The 20,691-nt window shown below is 53.1% G+C and overlaps 8 protein-coding genes across 8 annotated transcripts; 3 read left to right on the top strand and 5 right to left on the bottom strand.

Annotated features, from left to right (window-relative positions):
* Nucleotides 1-1,757: 1,757 nt before the first annotated feature.
* Nucleotides 1,758-3,551, top strand: ASPACDRAFT_23604 (uncharacterized protein; the record flags this gene model as incomplete). The annotated part of the gene is made up of 2 exons (XM_020199208.1): nt 1,758-2,857; nt 2,918-3,551. The coding sequence occupies 2 exons, from the start codon at nt 1,758-1,760 to the stop codon at nt 3,549-3,551; spliced, it is 1,734 nt and encodes a 577-aa protein (XP_020059241.1).
* A 1,337-nt stretch (nt 3,552-4,888) lies between these two features.
* On the bottom strand, nt 4,889-5,810 carry ASPACDRAFT_40216 (ESCRT-III subunit protein SNF7; the record flags this gene model as incomplete). Its single annotated transcript, XM_020200717.1, has 4 exons — nt 4,889-4,971; nt 5,048-5,256; nt 5,325-5,529; nt 5,636-5,810. 4 exons carry the CDS (start codon nt 5,808-5,810, stop codon nt 4,889-4,891), a joined length of 672 nt encoding a protein of 223 aa, XP_020059240.1.
* A 565-nt stretch (nt 5,811-6,375) lies between these two features.
* On the top strand, nt 6,376-6,900 carry ASPACDRAFT_40215 (nuclear telomere cap complex subunit Ten1; the record flags this gene model as incomplete). Its single annotated transcript, XM_020200716.1, has 2 exons — nt 6,376-6,461; nt 6,555-6,900. The coding sequence occupies 2 exons, from the start codon at nt 6,376-6,378 to the stop codon at nt 6,898-6,900; spliced, it is 432 nt and encodes a 143-aa protein (XP_020059239.1).
* A 233-nt stretch (nt 6,901-7,133) lies between these two features.
* On the bottom strand, nt 7,134-9,567 carry ASPACDRAFT_113385 (MFS transporter). Its single transcript, XM_020195715.1, has 4 exons — nt 8,733-9,567; nt 8,278-8,654; nt 7,938-8,214; nt 7,134-7,879 (listed from the first exon to the last, which is right to left on the bottom strand). Exons 1-4 carry the CDS (start codon nt 9,068-9,070, stop codon nt 7,156-7,158), a joined length of 1,716 nt encoding a protein of 571 aa, XP_020059238.1. The 5' UTR covers nt 9,071-9,567; the 3' UTR covers nt 7,134-7,155.
* A 1,626-nt stretch (nt 9,568-11,193) lies between these two features.
* On the top strand, nt 11,194-12,871 carry ASPACDRAFT_50364 (putative 3-beta hydroxysteroid dehydrogenase/isomerase family protein; the record flags this gene model as incomplete). The annotated part of the gene is made up of 3 exons (XM_020202343.1): nt 11,194-11,419; nt 11,534-12,179; nt 12,280-12,871. The coding sequence occupies 3 exons, from the start codon at nt 11,194-11,196 to the stop codon at nt 12,869-12,871; spliced, it is 1,464 nt and encodes a 487-aa protein (XP_020059237.1).
* Nucleotides 12,872-13,148: 277 nt separating this feature from the next.
* ASPACDRAFT_24051 (GMC family oxidoreductase) lies at nt 13,149-15,838 on the bottom strand (the record flags this gene model as incomplete). Its single annotated transcript, XM_020199246.1, has 10 exons — nt 13,149-13,280; nt 13,401-13,585; nt 13,686-13,811; nt 13,898-14,183; nt 14,286-14,346; nt 14,412-15,027; nt 15,086-15,129; nt 15,182-15,435; nt 15,493-15,646; nt 15,696-15,838. The coding sequence occupies 10 exons, from the start codon at nt 15,836-15,838 to the stop codon at nt 13,149-13,151; spliced, it is 2,001 nt and encodes a 666-aa protein (XP_020059236.1).
* Nucleotides 15,839-17,199: 1,361 nt separating this feature from the next.
* Nucleotides 17,200-17,913, bottom strand: ASPACDRAFT_40211 (pre-mRNA-splicing factor SPF27 family protein; the record flags this gene model as incomplete). Its single annotated transcript, XM_020200715.1, has 2 exons — nt 17,200-17,810; nt 17,877-17,913. 2 exons carry the CDS (start codon nt 17,911-17,913, stop codon nt 17,200-17,202), a joined length of 648 nt encoding a protein of 215 aa, XP_020059235.1.
* Nucleotides 17,914-19,266: 1,353 nt separating this feature from the next.
* Nucleotides 19,267-20,149, bottom strand: ASPACDRAFT_40210 (uncharacterized protein; the record flags this gene model as incomplete). Its single annotated transcript, XM_020200714.1, has 3 exons — nt 19,267-19,377; nt 19,437-19,673; nt 20,021-20,149. The coding sequence occupies 3 exons, from the start codon at nt 20,147-20,149 to the stop codon at nt 19,267-19,269; spliced, it is 477 nt and encodes a 158-aa protein (XP_020059234.1).
* Between the last annotated feature and the right edge of the window lie 542 nt (nt 20,150-20,691).

Below are 20,691 nucleotides of genomic sequence, written 5' to 3'. Positions count from 1 at the left end.
TGACCATCTCCTTGCATGTGCACCTCACGAATTTCAGGGCCGCTGAGCATAGTACGTACATACATGGTCAGTGGGGAAGCTTTGCCCACACAATACAACATCTATCAATTACTGCAAAGCTACCGACTTTCACGCGTCATCGCAACAGTGGTCGTGGGGGAGGAAAGCGGAGCAGGATAGTCGATCTCCCAAGACAGCTGGTTCGACGGCAGTGACAGCCGAGAGACGCAGGCAGCTTGACTTTTTGGCCTTAACTAACGCACGCATGCTCTAGGAGGAGAGATCACTCCATAATGCATTGTTGTTGACTTTTGGCGGGAGGCAGGTAAAAAACAAAAACAGCTTGCAGCTGCGCCCGCGGATCGAAACGATATCTCTTGTTGAGCAGCCTCCAATAGTAAGAGGGATGGCCCATGTAGAATTACTGATAGACTTTTTTCCTCCCGGCTTCTAGTCCAAATTCCTGCTGCGCAGTCCCCAGTGTCACCACCGGCCGTTTTGGCGATCCTAGGGTTGTTGCTTGGGTAGGCAAGGGCGACCGTGATGAGTGAGGCCGGTCACCTGCAGCAAAAGCTGTGTAAGCGCGATCGCCGGGCCACACGCAGCAGCAGCAGCAGAAGATCCATTGCTCCGGAGTAAACCACGCCGTGGGAGAAATAAACCCTACGGCGTACTCAGTATACTCGATACGATACGACATGATCGCCCTTCAACACGATCAACATGATTGCACGAGGGGAGGTCCCCCGAACCCCCTCAGATAGAGATGCATCTGATATTCAATGCATGCGGAGAAGAGGCACCCTACCATGGTGGGGTCGGGTTGGAGATGGGGGCAGATGGGAGGAGCAAAGGGTAAGAGGGGTTTCAGAAACTGTCCAAAAGTCAAAAAGAGAATGTCCACCGCCTTTTCCTCTCTACAGCATGTGAAGCTGGGATGAAGCGCAGGCGATAAGTTCTTACTTACCTTGTCATTACCAGTGGTTAGTTGATGTCTGTGCTTACCTTATCGCGATAAGCGTTGGGTGGTCGCTCAAGCCCTCATTGAGCAGCAGTATGCAGTGCTCCTGGACCCGCCCATGATACCGAGTAAAACCACCTCTTGCCATCCACGGAAAATCCCGCATACTCGTACTGCAACACATGGTGGGGAGGAGCCCGAAATGTCAATTGAAAGCCCGTAGATAAGTTTTGGAGGAGGTTTTCCGGAAAATCAGAACTCAATGCAAGCGCTAGTTAAGTGTCGGCGATCGACGGGGCAAAGGAAGCGATGACATCATTCGGCAGCGATTGTCAATGGGATCGCGCCATTGAGGGGGGCAGAAGTGGAGGAAAAGGAAAAAAAATTGGAGAAGGGGAAAGGGAAGGGGAAGGGAACAGAATTTGGCACGTGGCAAGGCAGCTTTTTATTTATGCCTGAGGCATAGACTGTGTTCCTTCAGGCTCGACTCACGTGCTATATGGCATCCTCGGCCAAACTGAAGATCCGCGTCCGATCGCCCTCTTGGTTTAGCGCGACAGGCAGCGGAAAGGCACGTCCGAAGGGCCTCTTCCTCCACCTTACTCTGTTTGGCGTCCCCGTTCCCTCCTTCCATTCACTCCAAACGGTTGCTCGCTGTCAGTCAACGATGGCCCGCAAACTTCGAGCGGCTGCCCAAGCAGCAGCTCAATCAATGAGTATGATATTCCCTTCCTTCCTTTCCTGTTAATTCTTCTTCGGCTGCTTGCCAGGGCGTGCGTGCGAAATTGAATCCATGATGAGCGCGAATATTAATTTCCGTTTAGGGAATGCCGCACCTCCGCTCCCCGATGCCTCTGACGAAGAAATGATCGAAGCACCGCCGTCGCGTGACTCCTCGCCTGCGATGCCAGATCCTGGCGATGCGTCGGACAAGGATCCGGATGTGGAAGGCCCAGCAGACCCGGCCCCCGAAGACGAAGAGGCGGCAACACCTGCACAAAATTCCAACGCGCCATCCCGGGGCGACACACCGACTCGCACTGGAGGTCGCATCTCAGCCATCCCGCGCAAGCGTCGCATAGGTCGCCCCCCCAAGAACCGTCCCCCAGACTGGGATGCGCCCGACGACGGTTCCGCCCCCGCGCCGATTCATGTGAGCACGCCTGTCAAGAGGAGACGAGGACGGCCTGCTGCCAGCGGTGGACGTTGGGCGCGTAATCGCGGACCGTCGCATGTTACGCAGGTTCCAATCGACAAGGAAGGAAACATGATGGATGTCATCGACGATGAAGTAGCCCTGCCCGACGACCCGGAGGGTGAGACGAAGGTCGACAAGTGCGGAAATCTGCTGGGTGGCCGAGACTACAGAGTCCGCGTTTTCACACTTCTTAACCGTGGCGACCGGAAATACATGCTGTCTACAGAGCCGGCCCGCTGCATCGGATTCAGGGACTCATACCTGTTCTTCCAGAAACACAAGTTCCTGTACAAGATCATCATCGACGATGACGCGAAGCGTGATTTGATCGAAAGAGAAATCATTCCACACTCCTACAAAGGTCGAGCTATCGGCGTGGTCACTGCCAGATCCGTGTTTCGGGAGTTTGGCGCCAAGATTATCGTTGGAGGTAAAAAGGTCGTCGACGATTATCATACCCAGGCTGCGAGAGAACGGGGAGATGTGGAAGGTGAACTCGCTGTTCCCGAGGACAGACTCCCGGCCCCGGGGGAATCTTATAACAAGAATCAGTATGTCGCATGGCATGGAGCCAGTAGCGTCTACCACACTGCCACACCCGCAGCCCCCTTGCCCACGGGCAAGGTGGTGGATTCTAAGAAGCGCAAGGTCACAGTCACAGGCGACAATTGGATGCTTGAGCACGCTCGCGAAGCAAGGTATGCGTTTTCTTGTTTCTTGATTTGGCTAGTTATACGATGCTGATTTTATGGATACAGCAACTTCAACAGCCTTCTCACCCAGACCCGCCGCATGAATTTGGATGGTCAGTATGACATCCACACCAACCTCATGCAGTACCCAAAGGTCATGCAGCCCTCTCATGCTCGCTGGGAGCGAGTACCGCCTCCTGACCCGCGCCTTGCGAGTCGACTGGCACAGGGAATGTCGACCCTCAGGTTGACGAATGGTGAAGACACCAACGAGTCAACCGTTGTGGCGGATAGGGAAGCCGATGAATCGATGGATGACGCCGGCGACACGACAGCAGTAACAACAACCGAACCGACCGACCCTGAAACCACTACCATATTCTCCTCTGTCCCAATGGCCCTTTCTCGTCGCTTCGCCATCCACGATGTCCATTTTGAAACCGCCCCGCATTCAGGTCTCGGCATTCCCGGCCCGGACGGTGATGTCCACGATGTTGGCTCCAATGGATTCCTCAGCGTCGCTGATCCAAAGAATGTCGAATTCATGAGCCCGGAAATCCTCGCGGAACTCCCGTCGGACTGCCAGGAAGCTCTTCTTGATGCCGCTGCAAATGAATTGCATTGGAAGTCGAAATGGGCCAGCGAGGCCACTGACGGAGCACGTAGCAACCCGCTCAAGAGCTACGCCTGGTTCCCTTGATGTGTGCCACATTCTTCTTCCTCACCCCAGGGCCAATCCTGCAGGCAATCCGAATAGCTAGCTATTCTGAGCCATACTCCATCGCGTTTGGAGAGCATTGCAAGGAACCAGCTGGCCCGGAACGGACGAAAAAGTATTACGATAAATGTTCCTTTTCCGACTACTGATCATGCAACGGCGTCTTCTTTTCCCAGGTCTCCTTACATATCCAAGAGTTCATCCTTTCACTCACAAATTCGATCCAAATTCGGCACAGGGACGGAGGTGTCAGGTTTCCACGCGTTCTTACGGATGGGTTCTTTCATCCTCCCCCCCTTTTTCACCTTTATTTTTTATTTTGCAGAAGGGTAAACATCTCCTTGGAGTTGGCGCTTTCCGATTCATATCAATCGATCAATTGGGTCCCCCTGAAATGTGTATTAATAGCTTTTCTTAATCTGATAGCTGAAGCTTGACTTGCGTCGTCTATAATCTTTTTGGCCCTGGAGTAGGAAGACTTTCTCTTGCGTATCGGCCCACCTCTCATGGGAGATGTCTGAGCGTAGACGGCCAGGCACCAACCTGTACTTCATACACCTCGGCTCATTCTCCGCAAGAACCTCTCCACTTGTCATTTCGGAAAACTTCGACCATTCGATCATCTATCCCGAAGAAAGAGTAGTCAACAAACAGACACTTGTAACAATCCAAGCGATACAATCTTGACCTTAGTGTATTTCATCTTTTGCAAGCTGTAGGGGCTTGAAGGTGGTCGGGCCTAAGCTGGTACTTAGAACTAGTCCGACCCGTGACCGGATCAGATACCCCGAAGTCCCATAGACCGTACGCCAGCCAGCTGAGCTTGTGATAATATGTACCTATTCTACAAAGCAACTTTTTTAAGGCAGAATAAGTCACGTCTCCAGGCTCCAGCATGATATGTCTTAGTTTTGGCCAGAAGAACGGGGTGCAACACGGCGGGCAGATTCTTTCCGGAGACTCAAGATAAACTGAGCGCACGGGCATTGAAATTAATTCAGTGATTTAGGCAGTAGTCAATCATAGTATCTAGTTGTGGACGTTGATTCATTCATTCCATTCCATCATGCGAATGTGGTAGTGGTAGTAGTAGTGTGGTGGTGGTGGTAGTAGTAGTAGTGAAAAAAAAAAAGGGCAAACGCAGCGCAAACGCGGCTCAACTCCAAGACGCAAAAGAAAGAGAGATAAGAAATGGTGTGAAAGAGCAAAGCACAAGAAAAAAAAAGCGGCGCAAGGGCAGACAACACAAGATTCTTTAAATACGGGGGACAGAATAAAGCAAAGAAAAAGGGAGGTGCACAGCGCCCCCCGATCCCCACTTATCCCATGGCCATCTCGGCGCGAAGCTTCTCCAGCTCCGCTTCCTCGTCGTCTTCCTCGATGTGTGTGGGTCGTGTTTTGACTAGATGTTTGATGCTTAGTTATTTATGTTCCAGAGATTGAGCTTGGTGGGAGGATAGAGAGGATGATAAACTTACGTTCTCCGTTGGCCGCGGCGGGTAATCGGTTGAGCTGGTCTGCCACGGGCACGGTGCCGGTCTTGAGCATCCGCTCGTCCATCGCCTCCTGCTCCAGACCCTCGAGCTCCGCCTCCAGATCGGCCTCGTCCGGTTGTTCGGTGATGGAGCTGCTTGTGATGGCCTGGGCGATCTCCTCGCTGAGTTGGTGCTGTTCGCGGAGTTTGTCCCTGTTCAAGTCCCCACTGATTAGATGCGCCGCCACTTCCAACCATAATAAACATATGTATACACGTACATCGTCTCATCCACCTTGTCGATGGTCATCGAGCCATGGATCTGCGTCATCGCCGCACCGGCCGCCTTCATGGCATTGAGAGTCTCCTGGTTGATGTTCGCCGCCTCGATCGAATAGATCTGCTGTTCGAGCTGTACGATCTGCGCGGTCGTCTGCTCGAGGTTCTTCTCGTGGTTCTTCTTCCGTCGCAGGGCGTTCTTGGCCGCTGTTTGTTTGGAACATATTAGTTGTCTGTGTATTCAATATTTGCTGTACCACTTTCCCGCCACCGTTTCCCCGGACGTTGAATCACAGGAAGGAAAAGAACATACCGGTCTTATTCGTCGTCACGTTCTTCCTCGCAATCGCATCCTGCTCGTCCATCTGACTTTCGAGATACTTCTCGCGCTTCTGGAGCATGTCCAGCTGCTCGCGGAGCATCAGGATTGCCTCCTTGGGCGCATCTTTCCGCTTCTGAGCGGCCGCTCCGCCGAACCAGGACCACATTGTTGATAAGGACTGTGAGTGGGATGGGAGAGGGACTTGAATGTGTGCGAAAGACTGATTATCCCTATGAGATTCTGCGTCTCACACCGATCCGCAGTATAAAAGCTCGAAAGGAGGGGGTGGGTTGTTGGGGAAGAGCGGCGAGTTTCCTTGGAGTGGGATGGAAGGCGGTCGAGGAGGTGTGAAGTGGGATGAGGTCGCAATAAGTGGATCTCACTCGATCGGACCCGGGAGTTAGTGTAGAAAGATGGGAGGAGGAGATCTGCGAGTCTGCCTGGATTAACTAGAAGACCAAGTACAGAACAGTGTCTAGAGTTGAAAGCCGGTGCAGAAGGCAGAAGAGGAGGAGCGAGAAGGCAACGAACCCAAGTTGGATGATAATGCCTGGTTTGGTTTTCCCCTCGTTTTGGCCCTATGACATACACGCTAAGCCTATCGGGGAGGTCACCGTCACGTGCCCACGTCATTTCCCGCTGCTTCGATATCTTCTTTCTTTTCTGCATCAATGTAAAGTAAACCACCAGCTATCTATGGTCCGATGAAATCTCAATAACCGTCCGAAGGGATGAACGGTCCCCTTCCTTCAAACCGCTGTTTTCTCTCGGACCTTCCCTCCCTCCCGATTGATTCGAAAATCCGATTTCTCGGTTGGTGCGTCGGAACTTTCCCTGAAGTGCAACCACTATCCCCATATAGAATTTATATAAATCCCCCGTAGAAGCAGAAGCTAATTCAAGTCTTCAGCGTGAGAACATACTTGATCCGAACAGGCCACCTCGTTCTGGAGCACAACTATCCCCACCGTGAACCCCCGCAAGAGCCAGCCTCGGTGTTGGTCGACGTCAATGCCGTGCTAGAATCGGTCACGGCCGAGGAATTGCGTGTGGGTGCGTGGGTGACTGTGCTCGGGTATGTGAGAAGAAGAAAACCAAGCGAAGATGCCGAGGATGCTGGCCCTGCCTCCGTGTTCCCGGCTATCTACATTGAAGCTGTGCTGGTGATCCCGGCGGGTGCGGTGTCGTTGGGGGAGTATGAGCGGATTCTGCGGGACTCATTGGAGGTTGAACGGCGAGTGAGGAGAGCGGTTTGAGGTGGAGGTGGAGGTGGGGAGTATCAAGCTCAATTTCAGCATCTACGTATGCCCTGATGATCGGAGCCATGCTATGGAAGTTTGAACCTTGCACTCAGATTTCAGAGTAGGGGTCATCGTATAGATTTGGACCATGCACATGCAGCGCCAACTTTCGGTTTCAGTCATGCAGAGATCCCTTTTGGAAACACATGAGCGTATGATTCTTTCTCCAATTCATGCATGCCCCTCTCGATGCAAAAATCCCTTTCCATATCAAACCTCCATTTTTGTTTTCTCCGACACAGCGCCCCTCTCACCTCGTTGCATTTGTCGCTTTCGTTTCATCTCCAAATGCTTCTTGTCCTCCTGCATCCGCCGAATGAGAGTACTCCTCTCCCGGATCTTGTATCCATACTTATAGAACACGAATGGAATTGGGACAATCAGAACCTCCAACAATCCCAGCAACGTACCAGACCAGTTCGGCCCGATGCCCGAGTACATGTACGTCCCCACCAAAGGCAACACGCCGCCCAGGATACTTCGGATGACCGAGTTACCTGCCATGGCCGACGCCGCATAGACGCCATAGCTGCCCGCCAAGTAGTTCGTCGCATAGATGAAAACCCCCGTGTTACCCGCACCGAAGGGGATCCCCGCCAGGATCGGGACGATCCAATGGACCGAGGCCGGAGAGCCGGTCCACGCAAACCAGAGCTCCCCCGCGGGGATCAGAAGCGCGGAGATACAGACGATCGACACCATGGCTTCCGGGGAGGGCTTGCCGGTTTCCGGGTCAATCTTGTGGCTGTTGATCATGCGGCGGATGAGCGGTTCACAGGCGATGGTGATCAAGCACCCAGTTCCAATACCTAAGAAGGCTAGGCCGGATAAGCCGAGAGACCAGCCGCGGATCTGGCGGAAGACAATGGGGTAAGCTGTGAAGCATAGGTATAGAATGCCATAGACGATGGCAATGTAGATGTTCCAGAAGATACTGTAGAAAGTACCACGTTAGTCTCGCGTATCGGGAAAGTGTAGAAAGAACAGCTTACCAGATCGGCTCAGTGACGGCCATGACAAATGGACGACTCAGGTTGACCGTCAGCAGTTCCTTCAGACTAGCCTTCTGGTCGTAACGGCACCACCAACGCGATTCACCAGTTTCTTTGCGCAAACGGGCCGCCTTTTGCTGGAGGATAATGGGCCCATAGGTCTCCTTGAGTATGCACGAAAGGATCAACGCAACCCCGGACAAGATCAAAGCAATCCAGTCCATCCAACGCCAGCCCAAGTACTGCGTCACGAACCCTCCAACTATGGGACCGACCACTGCATTTCTAGTCAATTTTTTTTTTCTGGTCTTCAATTCTCAGATCGAACATTTGCGCATACCTGGACCATTGAGGGGACCAATACTCCAAATCGACATCGCCAGTGCGCGCTGATCATCGTGCGAAATATCCGCAACCATACCTGGCGCCGTCGAAATCATCACACTGCCGAAAAGCGCTCCAATGAAGCGGCACACAATCAAGGTGGCTAGGCTCTTGCTGACTGCGCAGGGGATGATCATGATTGTGAAGATTGCAAGGCAGCCGACAGAAACGGGCTTTCGCCCGTAGAGTTCACTCAATGGAGCCATGAACATAGACCCAACGGCAAGCCCAATCAGGTACATGGTCAGTCCCAGAGTGACCACTGTGGTTGAGGCGCCAAACTCGGCGGCAATTTGAGAAATGCCAGATGTGTAGGAGGTCGAATAGAGAACTCTGGTATTCAAGAAACAGGAGGGTCAATCCTGGGGACGTGGAATTTTCCGAGTGTAGGGAAGGATGAGTGTAGCTCACATAATCAGGGTGTTGTACGAAAGAAAGAACATCCCCATGGCTTTGTATCCGAGGGACCAGTTCTTCGGGTTGGTCCTGTCGAATTCATCCTCCCAATCGACCTCATAGTTCGGGTCGGTTGTCCCAGTAGTGCCAATGGATGTCACCTTTCGCGCTAGTGAGGGTATCGAGATGCGCGATGTCCTCGTATTGATGTTGGCCAGGGCCTCTATCTGATCGACAGTCTCGTCGGAAGATGTTGTTTCCGCGATGGAGTGGGCATATCTTGTGGTGGTCTCCTCCTCGCTGGGACGAATGCTTTTGTGGACATCTGGGGGCGGGGTCTGCGGGGACGACATGATCTTTGCTGGCCGTTATGACAGCCGAGGCACCGGCGTGAGTTCGGTATATAACGCTCCAAAGTAGAGACTTGCTCTATATGACGATGTATTAGATATTAAGACTAGGAATGAGGTTCCATGAGCTGAGTTGGTTTGAAGGCCTTCAGGATGTGGCTGTAATATTGTTCTCCCGTTTCGTACAATAGGATATAGGCCGTCAAAAGCTATCACATAGGTAGCATTCAGGTTCAGATGTAGCAAGGACCCCAAGGTTCAGCTTGAAAGAGCTAGAGATGTATAGAAAGTGGCGAGATGGAGAATAAAAGTCCAGAGGGGCCAGGCACTGGAGCGAGAGCTAGCCCTCTTGAAGGAGTGGGATTGACATGGACAAGGCCTTTTTTTGAAGATTAGCGGCCTTGGGACTCTTGCTAATTCGGTTCAGGAATACAATTTAGGCTTAAGATTGGCGAGAGAGCAACGAGAGAGTGGGGCGACAATCTGTGCTGATAAGACTTTGGCGATAACTTGTAACTTCTCTATTATGTGACCACCGGTATCGCATGTCAGTATGACTCGACGATCTGGCACTCTTCGCTTGTACTAAGAGGGTCTGCAGTAGTTTCGGGATTTGATCAAGCACTACCCTTGTCCGTAGGGTCGGTCAGGTTCCTCTGCATAGCAATATTCCTAGGATGCCAGATTGGTGCTCCTGCTTCGATCCCCGGTTTTACCCCAGATCATGATGGAGCTCATACTCATGAGTATTAGACTCATGGGGTCATCCCCGTGGAAAGGTGGACACTGGACACGATCTGGAGAATCGAGTTGATTGACGCCCACCACATCCATGCAATGACGGGAAAAGAAAGCACGTTACAGTCATTTACAGGCACGAGCCAATCAACGGACTTAGACAGAGATCGCAGGCCGGGTCCGGTTTGCCGCCCGTGCCGGTTTGCCGATCGACCTACAGGCGTTGAACTGTTCAAGGTTCTTATTTCAAGGCCTATGAGTCTTCCCGCATGTTTGGGCCCTCAATTGACGATCACGAGTGCTGATTTGGGAGGCTTTCAATACATCTGAACCTTGGCAGAGGCCCATTGTTGTTGACTCGTCCCATAGAGTTACTCCCTCCATTATGCGGTCCTTGAGGCCCAACGAAGCGCTGGGAAGCTGCGTCAAAGGTGTTTAAAATGTGGATTTTATGTGCCAACAAAAGCACCAGGTCTCTATGATCTAGAGCCATGGCGAATAGAGAGAGTATCATGCTGTGCTCTCAAAGCCATCAGCAACTGCCCAAACTGTACACTGTACGGAGTACGTAGGCACCGGATTAATTAAGACATTCCGAAAGATCGAATGGAGTCTCGGACATTTAACCTTGATTGGACTGACGACCCATTCGTGCTCGGAATCATCCCGAGCGACAATCCGGCCAATTCGTGGTGGAATCACGTGGGCGCATGTGACATTGTCCGGATTGACTCGACTGTTAAGTTACTCCGACAGTACTCAGATGCAAAACACTCATCAAGTTCGACATTCCACTTGCCATCTCTTGCCCTGCCGCAAACCTGGTTGAGCAGCAGATGTTGGAGCGACATCACGCAGCTTGGAGCCATGCTCCACTCTATTCGTTTGATGAGTAATCATCAATTAAAAAGCGAAGGATGGTCAAAGCTCACTCTCAATGTCCCGCGGACACCGCGGGATGAACAAGCACCGCGCTTGTGAGAGATCGTTCTCCTTTCTAGATTTCACATCAATTTCACGGCAAGCCCCATACTTTCCAACTCCCAGACCCGCACTCCTTCAGAAAAGTCCGTGACATGCCCGGTAGAATGCTCCGGTCAACCAACGAAAGGCTTCTTTAAGTTGTGGATCGCTGCATCGCTTTCTAACCGAGGCGACTAAATTTGGATCCCGTTCGAAGCGAACTCAACGCCCATGGCTCGAACCGCCATGGTGCTACCCCCGATAGGCTCGTGGCTCAGGGACACGGTTCAATGTATTGGCATTAAATATCTACCTGGCCTCGAAGTCTACCCAATTGTCTATTACTTGGAATCATGGTCCCTATGCCACCCATCATATAGACTCGAAACCGCCACTTTTGTGCTCAGTTTAGCCCGGTTTTGGCCATGCTTCCTGCATTAGTCGCCGTGTCCGGCCTGACCTTCCTCTACCTCTATCATGTCAATCGAGGCATGACCGGGGTTCCAGAGGAAATCCGCCGTCTGTCTCCTCACCGCTGGACAGTTGAAGAGATCAAGAACGCCTACGAGGATGCGATTCGTAACCCTGTGGACGTCGAAAGCAGTCTGCCTCCTAAACAGAATCGCCGCTACATTGTGATTGGTGGATCGGGTATGTCTATAGCCCTGAGCTGTCTGCAGGGAATCTCCCGACTGCAGATGCGAACAGATAGCTGCCAGGTCAAGAGGGGCCCATGTGCAAGAAGCACCTTCTAACACATGCTAGGACTTGTCGGAAACTGGATTGTCACACATTTACTTGCTCGCGGAGAGAACCCGGCAGCTATTCGAGTTCTAGACCTTCAACCACCTCGTCATGAGATTCTCGACCAGGGAGTCACGTTCTTCAAGACCAACATTGTCGACGAGGAGGCCGTCTCGAGCGCCTTTGCGCACCCATGGCCTGAAGCCGTGGCAGCCCTGCCGTTGACCGTGTACCACAACGCGGCAGTCATCCGGCCCGCCGAGCGTCACAAAGCTTTCCTATCACGGTGCCGCAACGTGAACGTGACCGGCACCGTCAACCTGCTGAATGCTGCCAAGAAGCACGGCGCAAGCTGTTTCATTTCCACCTCATCCGGCTCCGTCGCTCTGCGCAGTGGCTCCTTCTGGCTCCCTCCCTGGCGGAAGACCCCTAAACACATGGTCCAGGTGATCAGCGACGCAACCCCTCTGCCGCAGGAACACTACGACTTCTTCGGCAACTACGCCGTCTCCAAGGCGGAAGCCGAGGCCCTCGTTCGTGCCGCGGACGATCTCGAATCCAACTTCCGCACCGGCTGCATCCGACCCGCGAACGGCATTTACGGAATCGGGGAAGAAAACAGCGCAGGGGTGACAACGATGTATCTGAAGACCGGCGGAAACGCCAGGTGCGCAGGGCCCTTCCCCTTCCCCTTCCCCCGCAATATTTCCTGATCCCCTTTGAGGAACAATCCGCCCTCCTAACCTCTTTTTGTTTCCCCAAAATAGCTGGATCTACCCGGTCGTCCAAAACTTCGTCAACGCGGAGAACGTCTCGATCGCGCACCTACTCTACGAACAACGCCTCCTCGAACACACGGCCACCCCCACAGAGCTCCCCAACATTGGCGGACAGGCCTTCCTCGTCACCGACCCCAACCCGGCCATCACCTTCAGCGACATCTACCTCCTGCTCAAGACCCTGGCTAAGACCCCTGTCGAATTCCCCCGGGTGCCGGCAATTCCCTTTTTCCTGCTCTCCTACCTCGTCGAGTGGTACTCGCTCCTGCAGCATCTGTACCTGCCGCGGCTGCTCCCGCCAGTGCCGAGCGACCTGGCGCAGCTGCAGCCGGGTCTGTTCGCGATCTCGAACGTGCACGTCATTGCGGACGATTCGCGGGCGCGGAGGAGCCCCGCGCAAGGCGGGTTGGGGTACGCACCGCCGATCGGGACCCTGTACGGGATGTGCAAGCAGCTCGAGGATTGGAACCGGCGGGCAGATGTCAAGGCCGCGGCGGCCGCGGCGAAGAAGGGGATGGTGAGTGTTTCGGAGGGTGGAGGGGTGGATGTCAATTTGGTTGTGCCTCCGACGAAATTATAGGTTGTTAATTGGGGCGGCACCTGTACAGTACACACACACATATATTTATACACACGTCACTTCAGAATCTGTACATACACATGGGACTTACCACAGTTGAATAGGGCGAGCAACCCACCCTCGCACACAGAACATCGAGATGACCAACCCAACAGAGAATTCAATCATAAATACGAAGTGAACATATACCCAAGAACCTACAAACAAGACTACCCTCATAAATCATAACCCCCCAAATCATCCCCAGCCATGTCCAGAACCGAACAAACCCACACACCTACAGCCTCGACAACCCCTTCGTCTCCCCCGGCGCATGATACTCAGGCACCTTCATCTCCAACGCCGCCCCGCGATACCCCAAATCCTCCGCCGTCAACACCGCACATTTCTCCCCGATCAGCAAGGCCGTCTGCAATTGCCGGGGAACAAAAGTCAGCTGAATGAAGCCCCCACTCAAGAATCAAAACAGCCACCGTGAACCTCGGGCAGAGGAGAGGAGGGGTGGGGGGAGGGGGCAAGAAAAACGTACACTATAAGTATTACACCCCACATTATCCGGACAGATGGAGAGATCCGCGACCTTGAGGCCCTGCACGCCGTGGACGTTCAGGCGCTCGTCGACGACCCCACCCTGCGGGGCGAGGGCGTTGCCGGCCCGCGGGGCCATGCTGCAGGTTCCGAGGGAGTGCCAGGTTGTTTCGACGTGGCGTTGGACTTTTGATACAGATTAGTGTGGGGTTTTTCTTTCGAGGGTCTTGTGGATGGAAAGAGGTTTTGAAGGGGGGGGGACACAAAGCGAGGGACAAAAACGCACCCCATTTCTCAATATGCTCGATATCCTTGGCCGTATACTTGAGCTCGTCCCGGGTCTCCTGCTTGTTGGAGTTGAGGAAGGTGGTCGTCGGCGAGGTACCGGGTTCCAGGGGGGCGGACCAGGAGCCTGTTTTTGTCAAGCATTTTAGTATTTCTTTTTGAGCTTTGTGGTGGAAGGGGTTTATGTATGCCAGGAACTGGGGGGCTGCTCACCGTGCTGAATGCCCGCGGTGAGGTGGTTGGGCCCCGCGTAGGCCTTGGTGGTGGTGAGGTCGAGGTCGAAGGCGCGCGCCGGCGAGTCGTACGAGAAGTGCGGGTGCATGCCCGTGACCTCGCCGGCGTAGGCGTGCATGCGGCGCGCAGTCTCCCGGGACTTGATGTAGCCCCAGACCATGGGGGCCATGTCGCGTTTGTCGTTCATGAAGCCGGCGTCGAAGTCGGGGCTTTCGTAGGGGTCCGCGGACTGGATGTGCGTGAAGCCCCGGGAGAAGGGGTATTCCTGATCAATCCCAGAAGAGTGAGCATGATGGGTTAGGTAGTGGCTGGATGTACTGGTTGGGTAGGTAGCTAGGTAGGTAGGTAGGTAGGGCAGTTGACTTACCAGGAAGTGGAACATGGTGAAGAACTTGCCAGGGGGCATGAGCATGTGGTCGCCGAACCAGCTGAAGGGGATTGATCGTTAGAGAGGGAGGCAAAGAGAGATTGAGAGGGAGGTGGGAGAACTCACCCAGCGATGACGGAGTAATGCATCACAGGCTTATCGGGCTTGTTCTTGAAGTAGCTCTCCCAGCCCTTGTAGAAGTCGTTGGTCGGCCAGGTCTTCATCTCCTCCAGTTCCTTCGGGGTGGGCCGGATTTTCACGCCGGCTTCGATGCCGTTCGTCGCCAGCGGGCCGGTGCCTTTGATGTTCCATTCGTCGAAGACTTTCTTCTGGACTTCGGGGTCTCCGCGCACGAAATCATCGAAGGACTCGACGTCCGGCTTGGCTCGGTAGACCGAGAAAGTCAGATAGTGGTCTTGGAAGTTGCGGCCAACACCCGGTAGGTTCACCAGGGGCTCGACGCCAGCCCGGCGGAGCTTCTCGGGGTCCCCGACGCCCGATCGCTGGAGAATGAGCGGGGAGCTGAGGGTGCCACCGCAGACGATTATCTGCTTGCGGGCCTTGAAGACCCTCCGCGGTGGGTTGTGGCCTGCCAACGGCTTGGTTGGAACCGTTGCGACTCCAACTGCGCGGCCGTTCTCGATGATGACCTTGTCAATCTTGGTGTTGCACTTGAGGTGTAGGTTCGAGTACTGGGATCGGGTGCTGTGGACGTAAGCGTGGGCGGAGTCGCTGCGCCGTCCTGGTGAAGAATGTTATTAGCATCGGTATAATGAATCAAAGGCGGAAAAGACTCGTACCAGTATCACGGTTGATCCATTTCAACCAATGTTCGGCTCCGTGGCTGAGCAGGCAAAGTTAGTGTCAGACTCCGATATACAGTGCTAGCTACTGACCCAGTCTTCAAGTCCTGCAAGTCATCAGTAATAGGGATGTCCTGCGACTCGGCCGCGCGGAGGAAGTCCTGCATGATCGGGTAGGTGTAATTTCCGAACGAGACCTTGATGGGCCCTTCGAAGCCATGGATGTCGCGGTTGTTGCACGCACGTTGGTAGGTCTCGTGCTTTCTCATCAAGGGCAGGAGTTCGTCAGTCTTCCAGCCGGCAGATTCCCAGTCGTCGTAGTCGGAAGCAGATGCACGGGTGTACATCTAGAATAACCATCAGCCATGACGGATGTCAACTGTCAAACATTAAGGTATGCATACCATGAAGTTGATGGAGCTACCGCCCCCAAGAACATGAGCACATGGCACGACGGCGCGACGTCCATCGAGCCATTCCGAAGGCCGCGAATAGTAGAACGAGGCTGTCTTGGAGTCCAGCTTCATATTTCGGGGATAAATTCCCGGGCGGTAGACCCTAAGACACGGTTGGTAGTGCTCTGACCACAAATAGTGGGAGAACTTACCATGGGTTGTTCAGATTGTCCTCGCCGGCTTCAATCAGCAGGACTTGAAGATTGTGGTCAAGGTTGGCGAGGCGGCCGGCCACCACACACCCAGTGCTTCCACCGCCACAGACGATAATATCATATTCATCGGGGATGGTCATGGCTGCGATGCGATGCAGTGCTTTCTGGAAAGTATAAAGTGCTCCCCGGTTATGGAACAGAAATGAGAATCAATCCCTGGTGGCCTTAGATGCTCACCGAGTTTATATAGCCCACACCCCGCCTCCACTGAAATCTGTCAAGTCATCATGACCAGACACGATAGGGCAAGAGTGTTACAACAAACGAAGTCTGTCTCCGCACGAATCGTCCATGACCCCGCATACGACTCCTTGACCCTCCATGGTCAAGACAGGTATTGACCGCTCGCGGCCAATCAGTAAGTCGCCTGAGTCAGGGTACTGCTATAGTAGACGAGAGTTATCAGCTTGGATGACTCTTGGATGACTTAGGATGATTTAGGATGACTTAGTTGAGAAGAGAAAGCTGGGGTATGTAGTTGGAAACAAAGAGCTTCCCCGCATATAGAGAGGGGGCGATGCATTCATCATGCAGTAAGTGGCCCAGGGATACGATTAGGCAAGGGCATATAGTATGGGAGTGATAGTATGGAACATCATGAAACCGGAACGCGCAGGTACCGGTCACACTTATATTATCTAAGATAATCCATTAAAAACCGTCCGTGTCTTCTTCGATGAGAACAAACGCAAACGGTGAGGCAGGAGAGCACAAGCTTATGACTGGAGATATCAACCTAGACATTACTCCGACCAGCAAGTTTCCATTGCGATTGCAATGAAGTTGAACAAACAGCTAGACAGCCGTGGGAGGTATTAGTGCAGTAGCCGACGATGTGCCGGAAGGATTGGCACGAAGGATTTTGCGGGGGAGCAGTGGACGGGAAAATAGCCACGGGAGAAAGTAGTGCAGATCAATCCCTGACAATAGTGGGGGGGTTTTATGCGGAGCTCGTGTTGTGGGTTGCTTTGAGCTGGCGGGCTGATATCATGGATCGAAGTTCCAGACGCAGGAATTGTTGGAGGTGAGGTACAGCATAGTGCAGTAAGAACTGTAGTGCGGGGATCGCCAGGACCCAGAGCTCTTCCCCACCTCCAACTGCAATGCATTGCCACCGTCAGTTGCTCGGCGCCAATAAATGATTTCCCCCCAATGACCCTCGGACTTAAGAGCCCTGCTATTATAGTACAGGATCCGCCCTGTTTGTTGAATATGGCTCTGTCCTCCCTCTTTTCTCATTCAAGGCTGAGTATGCTCCAATGCACGGGAGCGGAGAACCCTTCTGGAGGCCTACCGTCATTCGAGACATCAAGCAGCACCCTAGAAGAAGAAAAAAGTACGTTTCCCGGTCCATCCGGCCGAATCACTGCGCTGCGATACCCCCGGCCCGGCCGTCTGCTCTTTTTCAAAAGTGATCTAAATCCCTTGAGGACGTGGGTTATTACCGCGCATGCTGCTGCGCCAGCTGGCGTCTCTGCTCCAGAATTTGCATGCGCAGACCCTCTGCAGCCAACTCCACATCGAGGATCGCGCCCACCCCGCGTTTCCAAGTCTCCTCCAATCCTTCCAGCTCGGCTTGATTGGCTTCCTGGGCCCTCTTCCTCTCCTTGTTGACCGACTCCGCAGCCTCCTTTGTCTCGGCCAGTTCCTTCTCCAGGCCGCGGAGGATCTCTTCCAGCTGCGAGTTGCCAATCAGCCACGCGTTCTTCCCGTTCTCCTCCAGTAGCGCCAGGTTGTCGTGCCGCATGGACAGATGGGAACTGGCCGTGTAGGCCTTCTGCAGTGTCCGGCGCCACTCCTCGAGGTCGGGGGTTCCGTCCGATGCTCTGGCGGGCGGTTCGGGAGCCTCGTAGCGTGATAGGTCAATTCCACCAGTCAAAGGCAATCCGGACGCCTTGCGATCCACCTCCTGCTGCATGAGGGGGGAGAACTGGGGGTCGGGGAAAGCGGGGATAGACGGGTGAATGGTGGTCTGGCTGTCGCCCGGGAGCTCTGCGGCAATGAGCTTCTCCGCCGCTTCTCTGGCTGAAGTTGAGGGCTCTGCCTCGATATCTATGAGGAAGATTCACGCTTGTCAGCAGGAGAATTCTTCTGGAGCCTTGAGAGCAAGCAACTCACATGGCAGGGAGTCGTGCGATTCGTTAATGAGAGGCATTTCTGATGCTTGTGTCTAATCTCTTATGATGGATGTCAATTACGCCCTGAATGAGACTTGGACCTGTATAGGTAAGGATGAATGCGATAATCAAATATCTCCAGGGTGTTATCTGATGGACGACTTGCCGGAGCTTTTGGCCAAGCACAAGGGCGGTAGGAACACCTAGATGACTCAGCAAGTTTCTGCCCAGGCCCACCGCGGAGCGTGGGGGGAGCACAGAGGTGCGTGGTCCTCTTTCCTAGACTGCTGAAGTTGAACATACTCTTATTGCGAATATCTTCCTGGTGAAACTTTTAGTTACCGTGTTCGGGCTCTTAGTCGGGCACGTTGGGATGATGTCCCTTCGAGGTAGAGGTAGTGGGCCAGACGCTTAGGAGTGATCTTCTTTTCTCTATGATAAAGTCACTATTATGCGGATGGAACAGTACCTTTTGACCCCTTGACAACCATATAGCCTCCACTGGTCTTAATTTCTTCGTCCTGCCGGCCTGCATATGGCAGGCGCTCTTCCAACAAGGTCAACTTTGAAAGGTGTGTCTAAAGGAGAGTACACCTGTATATCGTGACACCGCCTTTCTCTTTGTCTATCTCTCTCAACAGAAAGATGTCTACTCCCATTCCCGTCCTTGCTCTACACCTGTTGCACACGGTAGCTGAGCAGGAAACGTCGGCGCATCAACGCGTACCGTACCCTACATGAGTACTCTCGTGTGGCCCACTAGTCGCTTGTCGTCAAGATCTTCTTCATAATATACGGCTACACTAAGGACCCGTTCTGGCGGTAGGTGGTTCTTCTCAAATCTCACGGTGGTTTGGCACTCGACCAGCAGTGGTATGGGTGTCAATTTGGTCAGCATTCGGGAGGATTCGCAGTCAATTCTGCCGACCCGAGTCCCCCATCCTGCTATTGTAATGAATCAGCCTGGAATGCAGGATATGTTCTGGTCATGAGTAAACTTACCATAAATTTGGGTCAGGCTTAGCGGCGTATCACTTGCCACAATAGTAATGTGAGCGTCTCCAGTAGGGGTGCGTGGCACCTTTATACGATCCACCACGCAACAGCCATCATTGAACGGCTCATTCTGCCCAAGGTCCACCACGTCAGCAGCAACTGAACAGGCTAAGAGAGCGTCTTACCTGTTCGAGAATCGTCACAGGTTTCTTCTGGCTCTCCCAGGCTAGATAGTAATTTTTTCAGACTTTGAAATTGAACTTTGATACCCCGCGGATGCCGCACTTTGTGCCACCAAGGGAGATTGCTTGCACCTGAAGATCTCTATGAACTCTTCGGTAAGCTTTAAAGAGTTGGGAGAAGAGGGTATGTTGCAATGGGGGTAGACAGAAGTCTTACACATCTATGGGCAGGTAGACCGTGATATGGAACTCGTTTTCAACGATATTTCGAATTCTGGCCGAGATTTCAGGGGACTGCGTCAGCCCCCCGACCAACAGCAGCTTCTGTCAAGCATGATTAGCCATTTGATCTAGCCTTGAGGGGCTCTCAGAGGATTGAGTACTTTAATCACATCTCGACCCACGTATATAGTTGCGCAGTCCACCTGCTGTCGAATGTAGCCAACGGTTTTCGTGACAAGGCTAATGTAAGACGCTTCGATTACTTCCGATGGCAGATCCCCCCAATTCGGATCAATGACCGAGCCAGGGCCAGCTGGAAAAGCCTTCTGGGCCCATTCGGAGAACGAGCTACCAAAGAATCCGAAACTCCTTTTGGCGCGGGTAACCATTTGAAGCTCCTGAAGTTTATTATATATTAGGGACTGGAGCTGAACACCTCCCCAGGCTTGACCTTGTAAGAAATTAGCCAGGAGCACATTTTCCCAGGGTCTTCCTTACTGGTGTACGCGGTTAACCTCTGGTAATCAAAGGAAGGGGGTGTGCCGTCGATTAAAAAGGCAGTCAAGTCCTTGCTTGCCGCCTTGGTAGAGCGAACACCATCTATTTTATTCACACTGGAAAGAGCCATTTACAATCGTACTTGCGCCGCAGTCACATACAATGACACCACCGCCTAACTGTTGTAGAAAGCCTCGGTCATCGAACTGGCGGCGAGAGTGAGAGTTAGGCAGCACGGTCTAGTTACCTCGCTGAACTGTCTCATGTTGAATCCGCTTTCATGGGCTGCATACATGGCAGCCGCCTCGGCCTCGGTGGTGAAGCAGACGGTTGCGTTCCGGTGTTCAAAGCCTGCTGAGTGAATGGCTTTCTTCATCGTCATGCGGGTGTGCTCCGACCAAGTAGCCGGAACGGTCAAAACATAAAGCCGTGGCAGTTCCTTGCTATTAGGGAAACTCTTCAGCTCGGCCCGTAGATTTTGTAATAGCACACGGAGGAAATCAGCTGCCAGGTGGTACGGATTGTCTCGCTGCTTTCTGAGGCAGTCTGTTCCGGATTACCCTGACAAGTTCCTGAATGGGCTTATCATCTGACTCATCTATCTTACATGATTCATGCAGTAGATGCTTTAGCCAGTAGATACAGTTTGACTCCCTCACGGCGGACCTGCCAATACAGCATAGCCCATCCGGACGATAAGCGATCGTCGATGGGATAATAGCACTTCCGTCAAGGCACAGAAGGTGGGGACTCATATTTATGGCGCTAGACTCTTGAAATGAGACCACTGTGTAGATAGAGAGGTGTGAGTAACGAACACATTAGGGGAGATGGAAAGAAGAATCTTGGGGGTATAATACCTGTCTTACTGGATCCAAAATCGATTCCAACGACCAGACTTGACCTTCCCATGGTTCT

Source organism: Aspergillus aculeatus, assembly GCF_001890905.1.
Source record: "Aspergillus aculeatus ATCC 16872 unplaced genomic scaffold ASPACscaffold_3, whole genome shotgun sequence".
NCBI classification, from domain to species: domain Eukaryota; kingdom Fungi; phylum Ascomycota; class Eurotiomycetes; order Eurotiales; family Aspergillaceae; genus Aspergillus; species Aspergillus aculeatus.
The sequence above is the reverse complement of the archived record's forward strand: the minus strand, read 5'-3'. Positions and strand labels throughout refer to the sequence as shown.